The sequence below is a fragment of the Polypterus senegalus genome, chromosome 8 (genome assembly GCF_016835505.1).
Source record: "Polypterus senegalus isolate Bchr_013 chromosome 8, ASM1683550v1, whole genome shotgun sequence".
In the NCBI taxonomy this organism is placed as follows: domain Eukaryota; kingdom Metazoa; phylum Chordata; class Cladistia; order Polypteriformes; family Polypteridae; genus Polypterus; species Polypterus senegalus.
Window position 1 is genome coordinate 150,181,714 of NC_053161.1, and position 18,038 is coordinate 150,199,751.

The window sequence follows — 18,038 nt, forward strand, 5'->3', positions numbered from 1 at the left end:
TTTCATAATAAATATGCCTTGTCTGAAGAGCGCCATGAGAAGAGAACAGAGCGATGGCAGAGGAGGGCAATAGCCACATACAACCGCTTTTATCTGATCATCGGCAAAGCGTCTCATGAACAACTTCGAGTGCGAGATCAATGCCACCCTGGGACATTCATCCTTGACATCTTTTAACTTTTTGTAAGCTTTTTCTAAAGACTACCCCGACTTTGCTATCCACATTTTCTTTTATGCTTTTCTCTACTGGTATTATGTAATAAATACCATGTTTGCTTTTAACTGTCTATACTTTGTCTTTATATTTAGAGTGATTAAAGTAATAAGGTAAATTTCTTTGAGCGCCTGTAGCAGTGCGGAAGTGCCATATGATCCAAGCTGCAAGGTTAGGGTTAGGTTTAGGGAAAATAGAATCCCCATGAGTTCTGATTACACTGCTCAAATCATGAGCTTTGTGTCTTTCTTTGCTCATGGAGTTTCTGGCAGCACTGGCCATCTTATACCAATTTGTTTTTGGGCTTAAGCACTTGTCCCCTCCCTGTGTTTTCTCTATTGATTCTCTATGTATTCTCCCATGTGGTGCCCCCCATCCAAGTAAGTCTTATTCTATTTCTATTTTTTTGATTGTGTTCTTTCCCTGGTTTCCCTATTTGTTTCTTATTTTGTTTTGTCCGAAGGTAAGCTTGTACTGTGTTGTGGCTCCAATGGATGTTCTGCCTTGATGGGCTTGAGTTCATCCCTGGTCCTCATGTTATGGTTACCAAAGATGTTCAGCCTTGGTGGGCTTGAGTTCATCTCTGGTCCCTTGGCTGTGGTTCCAGGAGATGTTCCGCCTTGGTGGGCATGAATTCATCCCTTGTCCCCTTTTCCTTTCGTACGTGCTTTCCTTCTTATTCCTATGTTAAGTTTTTCTTCTATTCGTCTAGTTCTTCCTATATCTGCCTTATCTTTGACCTTTTTACCTGTTTCATCTTTCCTGGAATTCTAGGGTTAGGGTTAGGGTTAGGTTAGGAAATTGTGAATTTCCCCTTGGGATTAATAAAGTATCTATCTATCTATCTATCTATCTATCTATCTATCTATCTATCTATCTATCTATCTATCTATCTATCTATCTTTATCCAGCTGCGGACAAAGAGCTCTGTCCAGTAATGAACAGTGTGTGCGTTAAACTAAAACATCCACTGGTTGATAAATGGCCTAGAGCCAGGGACGTTGAGCCTTTGTATGTTTGAACATATTTTTGGAGACCAAAGGTAATATTTGGGTCTGAGATATATCTAAGATGTTGTTCAAACCTATGATAAGTACGTCTCTTGGAGTACTAGGGAAAGCGGGCTGTGCATGTGTTATTCATACAGTACTTGTGTGGGTTAAAGTGCTAGGGAATAAAGTGCATGTGTATACGTCTTTCATACGGTACTTTTGTGGTTAGGGTCTGTGTGTATGCGTATATCTATTTAAGTGTGCGTTAATCTTGAAGTATGAAAGTAGACCAACCTGGTAACGAACTTGATGAGTACACTTACCTTTAAAGAAAATAGGTAAAGGACATGTAGAGGAAAATACCACGAAAACACACACCTCATCACGTGATTGGCAATGGAGGTCATCATTATCAATAGTATGGTCAGAGCCATCAGTAGAACAACAGTAGAACAACAATCCAAAAGGGTGTCCTGGTGGTGATGTCACCATCATCATTAGGTCCTTCCATGAAAACCCTAAATACAAAGAGGACTGTTTGACTTATGTTAGGTAGATTGCCCAGAGGGACTGGGCGGTCTCGTGGTCTGGAACCCCTACAGATTTTATTTTTTTCTCCAGCCTTTGGAGTTTTTTTTTGTTTTTTCTGTCCACCCTGGCCATCGGACCTTACTTATTCTATGTTAATTAATGTTGACTTATGTTTATTTTTTATTGTGTCTTCTATTTTTCTATTCATTTTGTAAAGCACTTTGAGCTACATTTTTTTGTATGAATATCTGCTATATAAATAAATGTTGATTGATTGATTGATTGATTGATCATATTAATAAGAACTCAAAAAGACCACTAACACATTCCCAAAAAAATACAGATTATAATAGAAGTCATCTTATTAAAAAAAAAAAAATAGAGATTATATAGGAGCCATCTTATTTAAGCACAAGCTTTACATGCACACCTTGACATGGCAAGATAAATGAAATTTACAGTAAATCAATAATTGATACCTTTACGTATGACTATGAAAGTATTTGTGATTTTCAATTTCGATGCTACCACTCATTCTTACGTTCTCAGAAATTTGATCGCTCATATTCAGCTAAAAACTATGCTAAACATAAAGATCAGTGGATAATTAACATATTTGATTGTCTGTTTCAAAAACAGTAGACCTAAGGTAGGAACCAACTTGGAAAAGAGAATCAGTTCATCACATGGCCCTGATTGTCTCTGTCTTTTGTTTCGTTTTTTTTTCAGGACCGGACATCTTGAATGACATTCAGTCCAGTCTCGTGTCCCATCACATTAAGACTCATATTAAAGGTACCCCAATCTTCCCCTTTTTTGGTCAGCACCTTCTTCCATCCTGATTGTGACCCACTTGATTTGTTAAATTACCTTTGCTGTGACATTTAGATCTCCAGTTGGCGCACAGAAGATTTCAATTTGAATCATCAAGAACTCCCAGGGGTCCACAAATCAGAGCTACAACATTTAATACTCAATACACACAGTTGATAGTCATTGAAGAGGAGAGAGAATCCCTTACAAAGGCTCAGCAAGACTTTCCAAAAACCTTAGGGACTCATGCAGAGCTGGTGGAAGAGCAGACCAAACAAAAATATAAGCAAATCTGGATTGAGCAGCTGTTCAGAAAGAGTCCTGGACTCAAGTCTTCCCCACACCTTGCTGTGGTCAGTGGAGTGCCTGGAATTGGAAAGACCACCATGGTACAAAAAATTCTGTTTGACTGGGCCAGAGGTGCAGAGTATCAAAAGTTTGCATTTGTGTTCCTGTTTAAATTCAAAGAGCTGAACCTTCAGGAAAATGAGAAAGAGCCCAAGATCTCACTGACGAAGCTGATTGTGAGGCACTATAAACATCTTGACGATGTGAGACTGAAAGAAATCCTGCTGAGGCCCAAGTCTCTCCTCTTTATATTTGATGGGCTGGATGAGTACAAACACAAACTGGACTTCACCCGGAGGAAGCTCTGCTCCAACCTTGAAGACTGCTTCCCCGTTCACGTCCTGATCACCAGTCTGATCAGACGGAAGTTACTGAAGGGCTCATCCATTTTGATCACGAGCAGACCAGGGGTCCTGGAACCCTTTAATAAGACAAGAGTTGATCGGTTTGCAGAGATCCTAGGGTTCTTCACTGAACAAAAGCTGATGTACTTTAAGAAGATCTTTGGAGAAGTTGATCTGAGAGCTGAGGCTTTCCAATATGTGAAGGAGAATGCCTCCCTCTACACCATGTGCTTCAATCCTTCCTACTGCTGGTTCACCTGTTTGGTGCTGAAGGACCACTTCACTAAATCCAAAGAGGACAGAGGAGCTGCCCCCAAAACTGCCACTGAGCTCTTTGTGATGTTCCTTTACAATATCCTCATCAAACATAAAAAAGAAGCTGATGACAAGCGAGGGATTCTGGTAAAACTAGGAAAGATGGCTTATTATGGAGTGGACAATGGGATCCATGAATTTTATCAGACGATGGAGATGTCTGCCTTTGGCCTCCAGCCATTCTTGTCATCTCATTTCCTTAAAGGAATTCTGAAGAGGCAAAGCCCCCTTGACCAGAAGGCCTTCAAATTTGTCCACTACAATTTGCAGGAGTTCATAGCTGCCTGCTCTGTCTTCCTCGACCCATCAGTTGAAATCCAAGAACTTCTTAAGAAGCTGCAGTCCCGTAAAGATGGGCGGTTTGAAGTTATTACACGATTCCTCATAGGACTGTCCAGGCCTTCAGTAATTAAACCACTACAGGAAATCCTTGGTGATTTTGAACGTAAGCCAGCAGTGCAAATTATGACATGGGTGAAGCAGAAAGCTGGTCAAGCTCTCCAAGGTGAAGATAAAAGTAAAGCAGTGAGAGTGTTGCAGTGGCTCTATGAGTACCAGAGTAAAAAATCAGTAAGAGATGTTATTGGGAAGAATTTAACTCTGGATATCAGAGGCACCATATTATCTCCTCTAGACTGTGCTGGGCTGAGCTATGTCATCAGCTGCTGTGGACATCTTGAAGAGCTTAACCTGTCAGGAGTAAATCTCACCACACGTTGCACCAGGAGACTGGCTGAAGGTCTCAGCCGCTCTAGACACGTCCGGTGAGTAATAATTGACGTTTATGGAGTTGAGCCGTATTTTGAACAAAAGAAGTCTGCATGAAGGTATTATTTAAATTAAAAGCACTTTAGTTGAACTACTGTTGTAGAGTAATTGTGTCTGGAGGTTTGGGGCTCAGTGATGGCCTCTACAGACCACAACAGTCATTAAATGGAAAGTCAACACAGCACTCCTTGAAGCACAAGAACATAAAAAAGCATGCAGCCGTCCACTTTGTGAGGATGATTGTAGTTAATGTGCTTGACTTTTCAGTTTTTCCATATATTTAATCCTTTTTTAATTTTATTTCATGCTGTTTTTTAATTTGTTATTTCATATTATGGTCATATCAACACATCATAATGTTGCTATTTTTTTGATTTTCACCTCCATTTCATGCTTGATTTTCATGGCTACAGCCATGTTGTACGCGATTGGTACTTTTGTTCTTACTACATGGTCACTGGTATGGTGACATCATGGCATCAGTATTTAAGATGGTGACACAGCTACTCTAAGCAGCCCGGTTTATGGACAATTTATGATTTATTTTTGTTCCCTCCTTTTCTACATTTTATTGTAATCAATTCTAATTTTGAATGCCAATTTGAATATATTACTTAAGAGCTACTAGTCAGTTTATTCTCTTAATTTTCCATGTTTCCTTTATGTTGATAGTGCAGCATTTGGGCATCAACCAGGATTGTCGGTGTGAGAAAACCTAAGTTACAGTGCTTTGGCATTAGTTTTGTCTTCTGTTAATCGATTCATCTTTTGGACACCCACTAGTGTTAATGCTTTGTTTTATGTTTAAGACTTTGGATTTTGATTTGATTTGGATTAATAGACTAGTTTAGGTGGTTAGGTTTGCCTTTTTTGTCTAATTTTTTTAAAGTAAATTCTTTAAAAACGTATATTATTGGCCAGGGTTTTTTCACAGTTCCCCCTTCCCTCTCTGAGCATTTGAATATTAAAGTCTTTTTTCTGCAGGTTGAAAGGCTGCCTTTTGAGTTTGGTGTCAGACTGATTTGTTTCTCTGCCCCACAGAAAACTTAAGACTGAAATTTTGATTTGATGTGTGTGTGTCGCGATGCGGGTTCGCCTCCATGCTATCATCTCACTTTTTGGGAGCCTCTCAAACCCAACAGCGTCGGTAATGTAACCGGGATGAGTTGGATAATGAGGACACCAAATGAAGCAAGGGGAAGGTGTAAAGTGCAAACAGTGCTTTTATTACAAAAGAAAAAAAAAAACAGTCAAAACCAAAAAGTGTTCAAAAAGTGCAGTGCTTCAAAATTGTCCATAAATAAATAATCCGCGAAAACAGGATGAATTAAAGTGGAGGTTAAAATAATCCCAAATTAATAAATCCATTAAAACAAGGTTAAAAACAATAATGGCTGGAAGCAGTTCCCTTTAAAAGCCCGGTGTCTTCTTTTACCTGGTGGCTCCCGTGCTTCTCCCATCCGGGCCCAGCAACAGGGCAGTCGCCTTACGCTGGTCTGGTAACTTTCCTACTCCTGGCTTTGTACAGCTCCCTCCATACTGAGACTTGGGCTCCCCAGCTGACCAGGGCGCTCACTCTGGGGCTCATCCTCCCAAGCCTTACTGACTCCCATTGCCTTCAGCGGCGAGCTGTTTCCGTTCCTGGTCACTCCGGCTGCTCTGAAAAACTCGGCAGAAGTGGCGCAATCCATTCGCCCCCGACTGCTGGCCAAATACCCTTCTAGGGGTCACTTCTCAGCTGCCTACTACTACTACTGTGAGCAGCTCCTTCGCCTCCTGTCTTCTTGTCTCACTCTTCTAAAATCCGCTCTTATTCAATCTCTCCTCCTATTTAAAATGGGGACATGGCACAGGTGCGATGATTAGCAGCTCCTGGTATCAATTACGGACACGGGCCATCCCACACCTGTGCACCTCAGTGCCGAAATGGCCATGGCCATATTGGGCCCGGGAAACGCTTCAGCCACACTATCACACCCACTCTTGAAGACGCGAGTCCGGCCATTATTTATTTAAAAATTGACCATCCATTTCGAACTGCGGACCTGCTATTTCACAAGGTGTTCTTTTTTTGGTTGCTGTTTGTTTGTTACCTTGCAGTTAGGAGATCCAGGTTCGCTTCCTGGGTCCTCCCTGCGTGGAGTTTGCATGTTCTCGCCATGTCCGCGCGGGTTTCCTCCGGGTGCTCCGGTTTCCTCCCACAGTCCAAAGACGTGCAGGTTAGGTGCAATGGCAATTCTAAATTGACCTTAGTGTGTGCTTGGTGTGTGTGTGTGTGCCCTGCGGTGGGTTGGCGCCCTGCCTGGAGTTTGTTTCCTGCCTTGCGCCCTGTGTTGGCTAGGATTGGCTCCAGCAGATCCCTGTGACCCTGTAATTAAGATATAGCGGGTTAGATAATGGAGGGATGTTTGTTTGTTTGTTTTTTAAGCTGACAACTCATAAAAACAAATCTAAAACAACTAAATTCAAGAAAAATACAAAATGCTACGTGAGAATGCCAAACAATTAATTCAATACATTCAAAAAGCATAAATCAAAGAATACAAAATGAACATTAAAACATAAGTATTTAACAAAGGTTCAGAGCCAAAATCTAAAGATCAAACCCCGAAGCACAAAGACGAAAAAAGTCAAAACAGGGGAGAAACAAAATGATGTAGTCATAAACAGAAAAACAAAAAGAAAGCATAAGCACACAAGCAAAAACTGAAAATGCAATGCCTGAAGGAGACTAAAGTAGCCCTCGGGTGCTACGACGAGCTTGATTTGGGCACCTGGGCCTGTTATTTAGTTATTGAGGTCACCCTCCACTGTCCACAACAAATGATCACTTAACAGTGCAACTAGGTAGAAACAATGGGGGACATAATTAAGTTACCAAAAGGAACAAAAACAGAAGAAATTAACTAAAATTAAAGCCAAAATAACAAAATACATGGAAAGTGAAAATCAAAGCCTTGGGATGGCTCTGAAGGGTGACACCCACATGAAACCAAGTTTGTGGTACTGGTAATCAGTGAGTATTGCAAGGGTGGTCCATGGCACTGCTGATCTATGGAAATGTGTATGGTGCACTACCATCATGTGGGCTCACAGATGCCAAGCGTGAGTGTGGCATTGACAGTCCGTGTGGTTCCTGGCATGAAACCTTAAACAGACTGATGATAAAGTTCAGAAATGACCACCATGAGGTGAATCAAGCTGCATCGATTTTGCTCTCTTACAACTCACATTGCATGATGGTCAGAGCCAGGTGTGATTCCTTGGTAAAGGCAGAGGTTTAGTGCTGTCGTGACCCACTCAGGTCATGGTGATTGCACACTGCAAACCGTAATACAATTAGAAAAGAGCAACGCAGCAACAGGTCTCAAGGAGTCACACATTCAGCAATCTGAGAGCTAATTTGGTTTCTTTAGAACATGAGAGCAATATTGACGAACAGGCCATTCATCCCAAAGACCTCACTAATTCTTTTTAACTAAACTAAGGCCCCAAAAAAGTCCTCCTGTCTACGTCTGTCATGTGTCTATGGTTCTCTCGTCCCAACAATTTTGTATGCTGAAATGAATGCAAAGTTTGAATTTGATATATTTCAAAACTCTGAATGGTAAAGTAACTATACAAAAAGGATGTAAGCAACTATGGAAAAAGAATTAAAATAAAACAAGACGATAACACCTTCTGTGTCCCCGTGTTGCTGTTGAAGAATTTATTTTAAAGTGCCAGCTGGCATCCACTGCACTAGTGCGCATCCACTGCTTCCTATGTGCTGTACTCCACATACAGTGGGACCTCGGGTCACGACCGTAATTCATTCCAAAACCCTAACCCTAACCCTAATTTCCCCCATAGGATTGTATGTAAATACAATTAACCCGTTCCAGACCGTACAAACTGTCAATCAATCAACATTTATATATATATAGCACATATTCATACAAAAAATGTAGCTCAAAGTGCAATAAAAAATAAACATAAGTCAACATTAATTAACATAGAATAAGTAAGGTCCGATGGCCAGGGTGGACAGAAAAACAAAAAACTCCAAAGGCTGGAGAAAAAAATAAAATCTGTAGGGGTTCCAGGCCACAAGACCGCCCAGTCCCCTCTGGGCAATGTATGTAAATATATATTTTTTAAAGATTTTAAGCACAAAAATAGTTAATTATACCATAGAATGCGCCGTGTAATAGTAAACTAAATGTAAAAACATCGAATAACACTGAGAAAACCATGAACAGAGAAAACTAACATTGCAAGAGTTCACGCTATAGCCTTATGAACCGCTCGCTGTAAACACTTTTTTTAACGAGTTTAAAGCACAGGGAAAAAATGAACATTTGAAAAATCCTTAATTTATACAAAAACTAACCATAAACAACCATGAAAACTAACCTTGCAGCAAATTGCCACGAAACTTCCTGCCTTTCTCACATAACATCGCCTTGCTTATGCTATCCCCCGCAAGTTGCTTCTCCTTCAACCACACTAGCAACAGTTTTTCCACCTCTTCCAGCACTTGAGGCCTCTGCTTGGTTAACACTGTAACTCATTTTGCAACATCAGCTACTTTAATGGCCTCTTTCTACTTTAGAACAGCCGATATCATAGATTTTGACTTCTTGTATTTGGCGGCAAGATCAGTAACACGAACGCCACGCTCATACTTTTCAATAATTTCTTTCTTTAATTCGATTTCAATTTTCTTCGAACCTTTCTTCTCACCAACACTACCACTCTTCACTTGCTTGCAGGCCATGGTTAATTACAAAATTGATGCAAAAGCACACAAAATAGAGCACAAAGAGTTCACAGCGAATGCACACACGTCTGACCGAGAACAATGTACAGGGAGAGACTGAACACGTGCAGAAATCATCGGCGCATACGAACCAGAAGGGAAACTAGCTTGTTTGTCACCCGAGTGTGTGGTCGTGAACGGATGCAAAAGTTTGGCGAACTCTTATATCGTAACCCGATTTGTATGTGTTCCGAGACGTTCGTGAACCAAGGTTCCACTGTATTTGGCACACTCTGTACGCTAACATCACATTAGTTCTTCTAAATGTCTTCTGTACACTGCCTGGATGAGGACATTGTGGACATCCCAGATCCTTCTCATAAGAGGCACTTTCTGGTCTCAGACCTCACGTTGCCTATTCAAATGTGACATTTCTACTATGTTTAAATTTTAAATTTCACCTGCTCAAGCCTGTATGCTGTCAGGGTCCCTCTGTAATCATTCTGCTGTTTTTATGTTATCTGCCTTTCTGTTTTGTTTGGTATTATTTGCAAACTCAAGCAACTTGCTGTTTATATTCCTAGACAGATCATTTATGTATATTCAAAAAAGAAGCATTGACCCCTGAGGGGCAGCAGTCTTCACATCACCTAATTCAGATATGGTTTCTCTCACTCTAACCCAGCTAATTCTGCCCCATCTCCACAAAGCACCCTGGAGCGACATTTGTTTTAGTTTGATCACTAACCTTTCATGTGAGACTTTATCAAAACCTTTCTGAAAATCAAGATAAATAGTATCACACGTACCTCTCTTATCATATGCTTTTGTTGCTTCCTGATAGAATTCTAGCATATCAGTGAAACACGATCTTTCTTGTCTGAAGCCATGTTGACTGCTCACTGACACTCATGTCCATCTGATTCTCTATCTTATCCTTAATAATTATTTCCATTAATTTTCCTGTGATGCATGATAAGCTTACTGGACTACAGTTGCTTGGATCTGCCCGGTAACCCTTTATATATAATGGGATAATATTTGCTATTTTCCATTCCTTCAGAACTTTCCCACTGCATAGTGACATCCTAAAAATATGCGTCAAAGGTTTATACAGTTGTGCTTTAAAGTTTGTGAACCCTTTAGAATTTTCTATATTTCTGCATAAATATGACCTAAAACATCATCAGATTTTCACTCAGGTCCTAAAAGTAGATAACGAGAAACCAGTTAAACAAATGAGACAAAAATATTATACTTGGTCATTTATTTATTAAGGAAAATGATCAAATATTACATATTTGTGAGTGGCAAAAGTATGTGAACCTTTGCTTTCAGTATCTGGTGTGACAGCAATAACATTCCTGCACACCGGCTTGGAGGAATTTTAGCCCATTCCTCCGCACAGAACAGCTTCAACTCTGGGATGTTGGTGGGTTTCCTCACATTAACTGCTCACTTCAGGTCCTTCCACAACATTTCGATTGGATTAAGGTCAGGAGTTTGAGTTGGCCATTCCAAAACATTAACTTTATTCTTCTTTAACCATTCTTTGGTAGAACGACTTGTGTGTTTAGGGTCGTTGTCTTGCTGCATGACCCACCTTCTCTTGACATTTGCCTTTAGAATTCTCTGATATAATTCAGAATTCATTGTTCCATCAATGAAGGCAAGCCGTCCTGGCCCAGATGCAGCAAAACAGGCCCAAACCATGATACAACCACCACCATGTTTCACAGATGGGATAAGGTTCTTATGCTGGAATGCAGTGTTTTCCTTTCTCCAAACATAACGCTTTTCATTTAAACCAAAAAGTTCTATTTTGGTCTCATCCATCCACAAAACATTCTTCCAATAGCCTTCTGGTTTGTCCACGTGATCTTTAGCAAACTGCAGACGAGCAGCAATGTTTTTTTTGGAGAGCAGTGGCTTTCTCCTTGCAACCCTGCCATGCACACCATTGTTGTTCAGTGTTCTCCTGATGGTGGACTCATGAACATGAACATTAGCCAATGTGAGAGAGGCCTTCAGTTGCTTAGAAGTTACCCTGGGGTCCTTTGTGACCTCGCCGACTGTTACACACCTTGCTCTTGGAGTGATCTTTGTTGGTCGACCACTCCTGGGGAGGGTAATAATGGTCTTCAATTTCCTCCATTTGTACACAATCTGTCTGACTGTGGATTGGTGGAGTCCAAACTCTTTAGAGATGGTTTTGTAACCTTTTCCAGCCTGATTAGCATCAACAACATCTCTTTTATGAGGTCCTCAGAAATCTCCTTTGTTTGTGCCATGATACACTTCCACAAACATGTGTTGTGAAGAGCAGACTTTGATAGATCCCTGTTCTTTAAATAACACAGGGTGCCCAGTCACACCTGATTGTCATCCCATTGATTGAAAACACCTGACTCGAATTTCACCTTCAAACTAACTGCTAATCCTAGAGGTTCACATACTTTTGCCACTCACAAATATGTAATATTCGATCATTTTCCTCAATAAATAAATGACCAAGTATAATATTTTTGTCTCATTTGTTTAACTGGTTTCTCTTTATCTACTTTTAGGACTTGAGTGAAAATCTGATGATATTTATGCAGAAACATAGAAAATTCTAAAGGGTTCGCAAACTTTCAAGCACCACTGTATATTGTGGTAGGAGAACGGAGATGGAGAAAAATACATTACTCAGATAAGAGATCAGTAAGACGATGCAGACAAAGTGGCTGGTGGGACAGGGTAATACTCATACCCACATTAAAAAATATGAATTAATAAATGGACAAGTGGAAGCCAAGAGTAGAAAGCGTTTCCATCCCCCATATGCTATATAAATGAACAGTGGTCCTCATACAACAGCCCAGTCGGGACAACCGTAAGGGTGCTTGGGAGACGGAGTCCGGAAATGCAGCAGTCAGGGGAGGACCTCCCTAATTTCTTTATTGCCCGGGAGTGATTCCCAGAAGATACTGCATGACACCAGAAGCATTGCTGCATCTCGCTTATAAAGGAGCCAACACTCATCTAGAGGACGGGAGGAGGAAGAATTGCTGATTTGTTGTTGGTCTATTTCATTATTGTGGATAATTGTTGGTGGTTTTGGGAAGAATAAAAATTTTGTTCATATATTGTGTGCTGTGTTGCCATGTCTGTGGTTTGGGGCTTTATGAAGCTCATTTGTGGTTACAATATGTACTCTCTAACCTCCTTAAGAACTTGAGGGTAAATGTTATCTGGTCTTGGTGATCTGTTTGATTTCAGCATATTTAATCTATACAGCACTTCTTCCTCTACAATTAACAAATCACTCAGTACCTCCTTAGTAGTACCAGTAACTGGTTGTTGATATCTTCACATGTGAAAAGTTGCAAGAGTTTTGAGGTTGATAAGAAACTAAAGACGTTGTTAGCAGCTTGGAAAGTAAGATTTCCAGGACCCATACTGGCTTCAAGATGTTACCATCAGAGTAGAGGGTTTTAAATGACAAACCTTTTCACTCCATCCTTTTCTCTGCAGGCTGGTGTCCTGTGGTCTGACCTATAAATGTTGTGAGACACTCTCCTTGGCTCTGTGTGTACAAGACTCATACCTGACAGAACTGGACTTGACTGACAATAAACTGAGAGATTCTGGGGTGCATCTTCTGTGTGAAGGGATGAAGAACCCACTCTGTAAATTAGAGAAGCTGTGGTGAGTAAAAGCTGTTAGAGGACATTAGGCCTCCATGACCGAAGAATTAACTGATGTGAGCATGTAGTCGGGATCTCATTAAAACATATTTGTACAGTACAAATTCTAAATATAAATGTAAAATATGCCTGGGGTTTTTAGCACTGCTGTCGAACAGATCTGGCATTCAGGGTTCAAATCCTATATCTCGTGATTGTCTGTGTAGGCAGGCAGAGTTTATAGTGGTTAAGAGTATAAAGACCCTAAGGTTGGGAGTGCAAATCCAACTACTGACTCTGAGGAAGTCAATTCACCTGCCTGTGATCCAATTGGAAAAGCAAAAGAAATGTATCTCAATTGTTGGAAATTGCCTTGGATTAAGGCATTAGTCAAGTAAGTAAATATAATGTGTGGTCTGTGTGTGTGTGTGTTTATCCCCAGGGACTCCAGCTTCATACCAAAGAGTTTGCATTAGGTTATCTGTTTCTAAATTCTAAGTTTGCCCTCTATGACAGAATGTGTGTAAGTGGACTCTGTAAATAATCACAGGGTTGTCTACTATGTTGTACCAGTGCTACCGACATAGGCCGTAGAATTCCCTGATCCTAAAATAGATAGAGAGGTTTGAGAACATGATGTCATGTTATGCTACATTCATCTGCCTGGGTGACTCATGAGGGGTCTTGCCTACTCTTTATTTCACCTTTTTCTTATACTACTAGGTGTGGAGATTTATTCCATTGTTTTATTATGACAAGGGCTTTTTTTTGGTAGTTGTCTTCTTAGGTAGTCGAGGCTTGGGAGGCTATCAAAACACAGGGACAAACACATTCTCTATGTGACATAATTACACTAAGGACTTTTAAACAACAAATAATTCAGCAGAAGTGTGTCAAGAAACAAAGCTGGGACTCATTCAGACCTTCGGCTTCTTCTTTATTTGTTGTTGTTGTTTGTTATATTTCTTAAGCTTCTGTAAAAACTAAACTTCCATTTTTGTGCAAATGATGTTTGATCTATCTATCTATTGGAAATTTGAGTGTACTCTTACACAAACAAGGAGCCAACAAATCTTTAAAACGAGCAAGCAAATATCAGGTCTAAGAACGGGCAAGGGCTGAAAATATTGCAATTGCAAAAGTTCAGGAACGCTGATGGAAATCATTGTCAATAAATTTAAAGCCATAAAAGTTTTAGCACTCACTACCACTCTTTAATGTGATTAGAATGTTGTGAATCCATGGCTAGGATTCCTGTATTAGGGCTAATAACCCTACAATAGGGTTGTACTGCCATCACTCATACCATTCTTGTGCCGAGCCACGGATCTCTTAGGCGGCAACAGGTATTTGTTGGTGTTTTTGATCATTTTTATCCAATCAGTATTGTGTTTACCCATTTCCTCTGGATGCTGCCATTTTGTATATTTCATTTGATCGGTGGTGCCAAATTGCTTAGAGAAACAATGTCTATTGCCAGCCACATGTGCTAATGATGTGTGGGGTATGACCTCAATATAAAAGATGGTGGCACACTCAATAAGGTGTTGAGAACAAAGAAAAAAAAAGATCTTGTAAAGGAGAAGAAGATAAGAGAAAGAATAGTTAAAAATTTTGATTTGGCAACAGCTTTGTTATTTTTTTTTTACTTAAAATTTTTGTTTTATGTCTCAGTTTTGAATCAATCGTGACTCTAAGTTCCTATGTTTCAGCCTCTTGACTTTTTCTTTTAAAAGTAAACATTTATTCTCTGTCGTTCATATCATGTACAAATCCATTTAGACCTTCCATTGTCTAAACCAGCGGTTCTCAAACTGAGGGGCGCACCCCCCTGGGTGGAAGCTGAAGCTGAACAAGACATCAAAATAAATTTTTTACATTTTTATGTCAAATTTAAATTTGCAAGCATATAATCACAACGCATGCATTATAACTAAAATTAAAATAAAACATTTCTAAGGCATAGATCTAATGACTAATATGTGCCTGCTTTAAAGTACACAGCCCGTCCAGGTTTGGTTTGATATTCGAGATATCGAGACACTCTGAGCTCCATTTCTATTTGAAGTTTGTTTCTATGGCGAGTGGCGCCGCTGCTGCTGCTGCTTTTATAGTCGCGTATTTTCAATCTAGAAAGTTCAAGATGTTTTGGCATCTGTATGGCGTTATTTCAGTGCCACTATTCTGAGCGCACGTAAAAAAATATTGCAAGTGCAAGTGTTGCATTTTGAGGAGAAATTTATTTTGAGCGTACAAAAGCTGAATTTGAGTGAACAAAATTCATTGCTGCGTGCAAAAAATGTATTTCAGTGTTTGCACTTATCCATATACACACACACAATAGCACCCCTCTCGCTCAGTTTTTCATTTGCGCTTGCTCGCAATGTGTTGCTTGCGCTCACAACATTCTCTGCTGCAAGCGCTCAACTCTCTGTACACCGTTATAAGTGTGCCACAAAACCAACCAATCACAGACTTGGTTTCAAAAATTCTGATTGGCTCTTACGGCTCGCTAGCTGCTGCATTCCGGAAACAGTCCGAAATGTAGCTAAATCCAGCTAAACTCAATTAAACCCCAATTTGCGGATAATATCTTTAATTATTTTATTTTAAAATATATTATTTGTTAAGACTATCCCTCTATCTGCAAGAAGCGAGGCTGAGTGGACAGTGTTTCCGGTGTCCGGAATGCAGCAGCTAGCGAGCTGATTGGAGACCGTAAGAGCCAATCAGAATTTTTGAAACCAAGTCTGTGATTGGTTGGTTTTGTGGCACACTTATAACGGTGTACAGAGAGTTGAGCGCTCGCAGCAGAGAATGTTGTGAGCGCAAGCAACACATTGCAGCAAGCGCAAATGAAAAAACTGAGCGAGAGGGGGTGCTATTGTGTGTGTGTATATGGATAAGCGCAAACACTGAAATACATTTTTTGCACGCAGCAATGAATTTTGTTCACTCAAATTCAGCTTTTGTACGCTCAAAATAAATTTCTCTTCAAAATGCAACACTTGCACTTGCAATCTTTTTTTACGTGCGCTCAATATTTTTTTACGTGTGCTCAGAATAGTGGCACTGAAATAACGCCATACATCTGTCTCAAACATTCGGGTAACAGTAGACCAGGTGATAATGCGGCGTGACTGCACCACATTGGCAGCGTATCGCCAAATTGAGTTAAATAACTTACTGTGTATTGGGTTATTTCATGATACAACTAACAGAGGTATAATATTTGTCGGACGAAAATACGTTCATCTCGCGCAGATTGACTTCATCGGTGTCCTCGTTTACGAGATTTTTAAAAATGAAAACATATTTACTCATTTCTTTACATAAAAAATAATTAAATTAGAATAAATAATTTATTCTTTGTTTTTGGGATTAGAATTACTACCAAAAACCACACAAGGCATTTTAACAGTTATTAAAGTACTGTACTTTAAAAAAAAATAAATGGCAAATATTTCATCGAAATTAGCTGAACACATGCAAATCTTATGGAAGTAAAAATGATAGGATACCGCGACACCGCACGAGTATCATACCTTTGTTAGTTGTATCACGGGTTATTCTCATCTATCTTATATCATGCAGGGGGCGCGGAATTATTCCAGTCAGAAAAAGGGGTGGGGGCACGAAACATGAAAGTCTGAGAACCGCTGGTCTAAACCAATTTATCAAACATAAAGTTAAGTGATATGAGTGCTTCAGCCACTCCCTTCATTTCTCCTGATCGCTACAGGCTTGTATCGTGTGGTCTCACCTCAGGATGCTGCACTGCTCTCTGCTCGGCTCTTTCTTCAGAACATTCCCACCTGACTGCCCTGTGGCTGGAAGGCAACAAACTGGGGGATTCAGGAATTCGTCTCCTGTGTGACGGGCTGAGGAACAGAAGCTCGAAATTGATGTGAGTAAATATTTTGTGTGTATGTGTGTAAGCATTTTACAAATTTAATATTGACCAATGTTTTCATTGTGTTACGTGAGATAAGAAATATGCTGATGCCTCTCAATTTACATTCAATTCAATTCTCAGTCCTTGAGCACCCAAACTTTACTGCCCCCAAGTTACAGATTATGCTAGGGACATCCTAATGGAACATACTTTGTACGCACAAGAGGTGTGCAGAAAGTCGATGTGCCCACCTTGTCCATTTTTTACTTCAGTCAGAGAGTATGTTGTGTGCACCTGGCAGTTGCTTCAACCTGATTTGTGCTCTTCTCAATCTTTCATTTTTTATTTGTTATTTTTTTTTTAGTTATTGTTATTTTTTTTTTTTTTATTAGTTGTAAATATTTTATTATGCAGGTTAGGTGCATTGGCGATTCTAAATTGTCCCTAGTGAGTGCTTGGTGTGTGTGTGTGCGCGCCCTGTGGTGGGCTGGCGCCCTGCCCGGAGTTTGTTTCCTGCATAGCGCCCTGTGTTAGCTGAGACTGGCTCCAGCAGACCCCTGTGACCCTGTAGTTAAGATATAGCGGGTTGGATAATGGATGGATGAATACATGTTTTCAACTCATGAAACTCTGATGTTCATAAAGCAGAATTTTCAAACTTTATTTTCATGTGTGCGTTCTAATTTTATTTCTGTGTTAGAGAAAGAGTTTGATTGTTTTCCATGTAACTTTAAGTGCGTTACAACTCCATTTGAGAGTCTATGTGGGTGGTTAATGGACTATGAAGGGACTTTGCCTGGTTGCTAAGGACTTCCTACCAAGAAATCCACAATTCACAAGATACAGACGGCATCAGCGGCCCTTTCAATCTCAGATCATGGAAATGAACCGTGAACATGTGTCTTTCTGGTAATGACTGCTAGCTCAATATCTCAATTCAGTTCTCAGTCTCAGTAGAATTATGGGGTAGGATGACTCCATGTTCCTACATCAGAAAATATACCAGGGACTGTTACTGGCAGAAGACCACAGTGCAGACCCAGAATGTTCTATGTCTACGAGGAGCTGGATCTTTTATAGGTAGTGTAGGAAGCATACTGCTTGGACGGGAGTCCTGTAGATCCTTTACCTGGACGGGAGGTCCCAAGAGAACATAAAGGCACACCTGTTGGATTTAACACCTTCCCTCTCCATGAAAAAAGAGGACAAGGAAAGTCTGTCCCTGGAAAATGTTCATTTCCCCGCAGGTGCTAGATGTCAACCCTCCCTATTGGTGCCCATTTAGGAACCAGCAGGGAATGGCAGGAGTTATAGTTTGGCAGCACTGTCATGCAAGGGGGCACTGAAGGGAGATGCACACCTCCAAACTAAGGGACTTTTTTATGACCCAGAAGTACTCCCGAGTCCCT

The 18,038-nt window shown here is 40.3% G+C and overlaps 1 protein-coding gene across 5 annotated transcripts in view; it reads left to right on the plus strand.

Moving 5' to 3' along the window:
• The window catches only part of LOC120534378 (NACHT, LRR and PYD domains-containing protein 3-like), a 50,270-nt gene that overhangs the window by 21,970 nt on the left and 10,262 nt on the right, over window positions 1–18,038 (plus strand). For all 5 annotated transcript variants that reach the window (XM_039761920.1, XM_039761921.1, XM_039761924.1 and 2 more), the window contains 4 exons: window positions 2,467–2,532; window positions 2,626–4,321; window positions 12,583–12,756; window positions 16,477–16,641. In XM_039761920.1, the coding sequence (XP_039617854.1) occupies window positions 2,467–2,532; window positions 2,626–4,321; window positions 12,583–12,756; window positions 16,477–16,641 (2,101 nt within the window). The remainder of the gene's footprint in view (window positions 1–2,466; window positions 2,533–2,625; window positions 4,322–12,582; window positions 12,757–16,476; window positions 16,642–18,038) is intronic.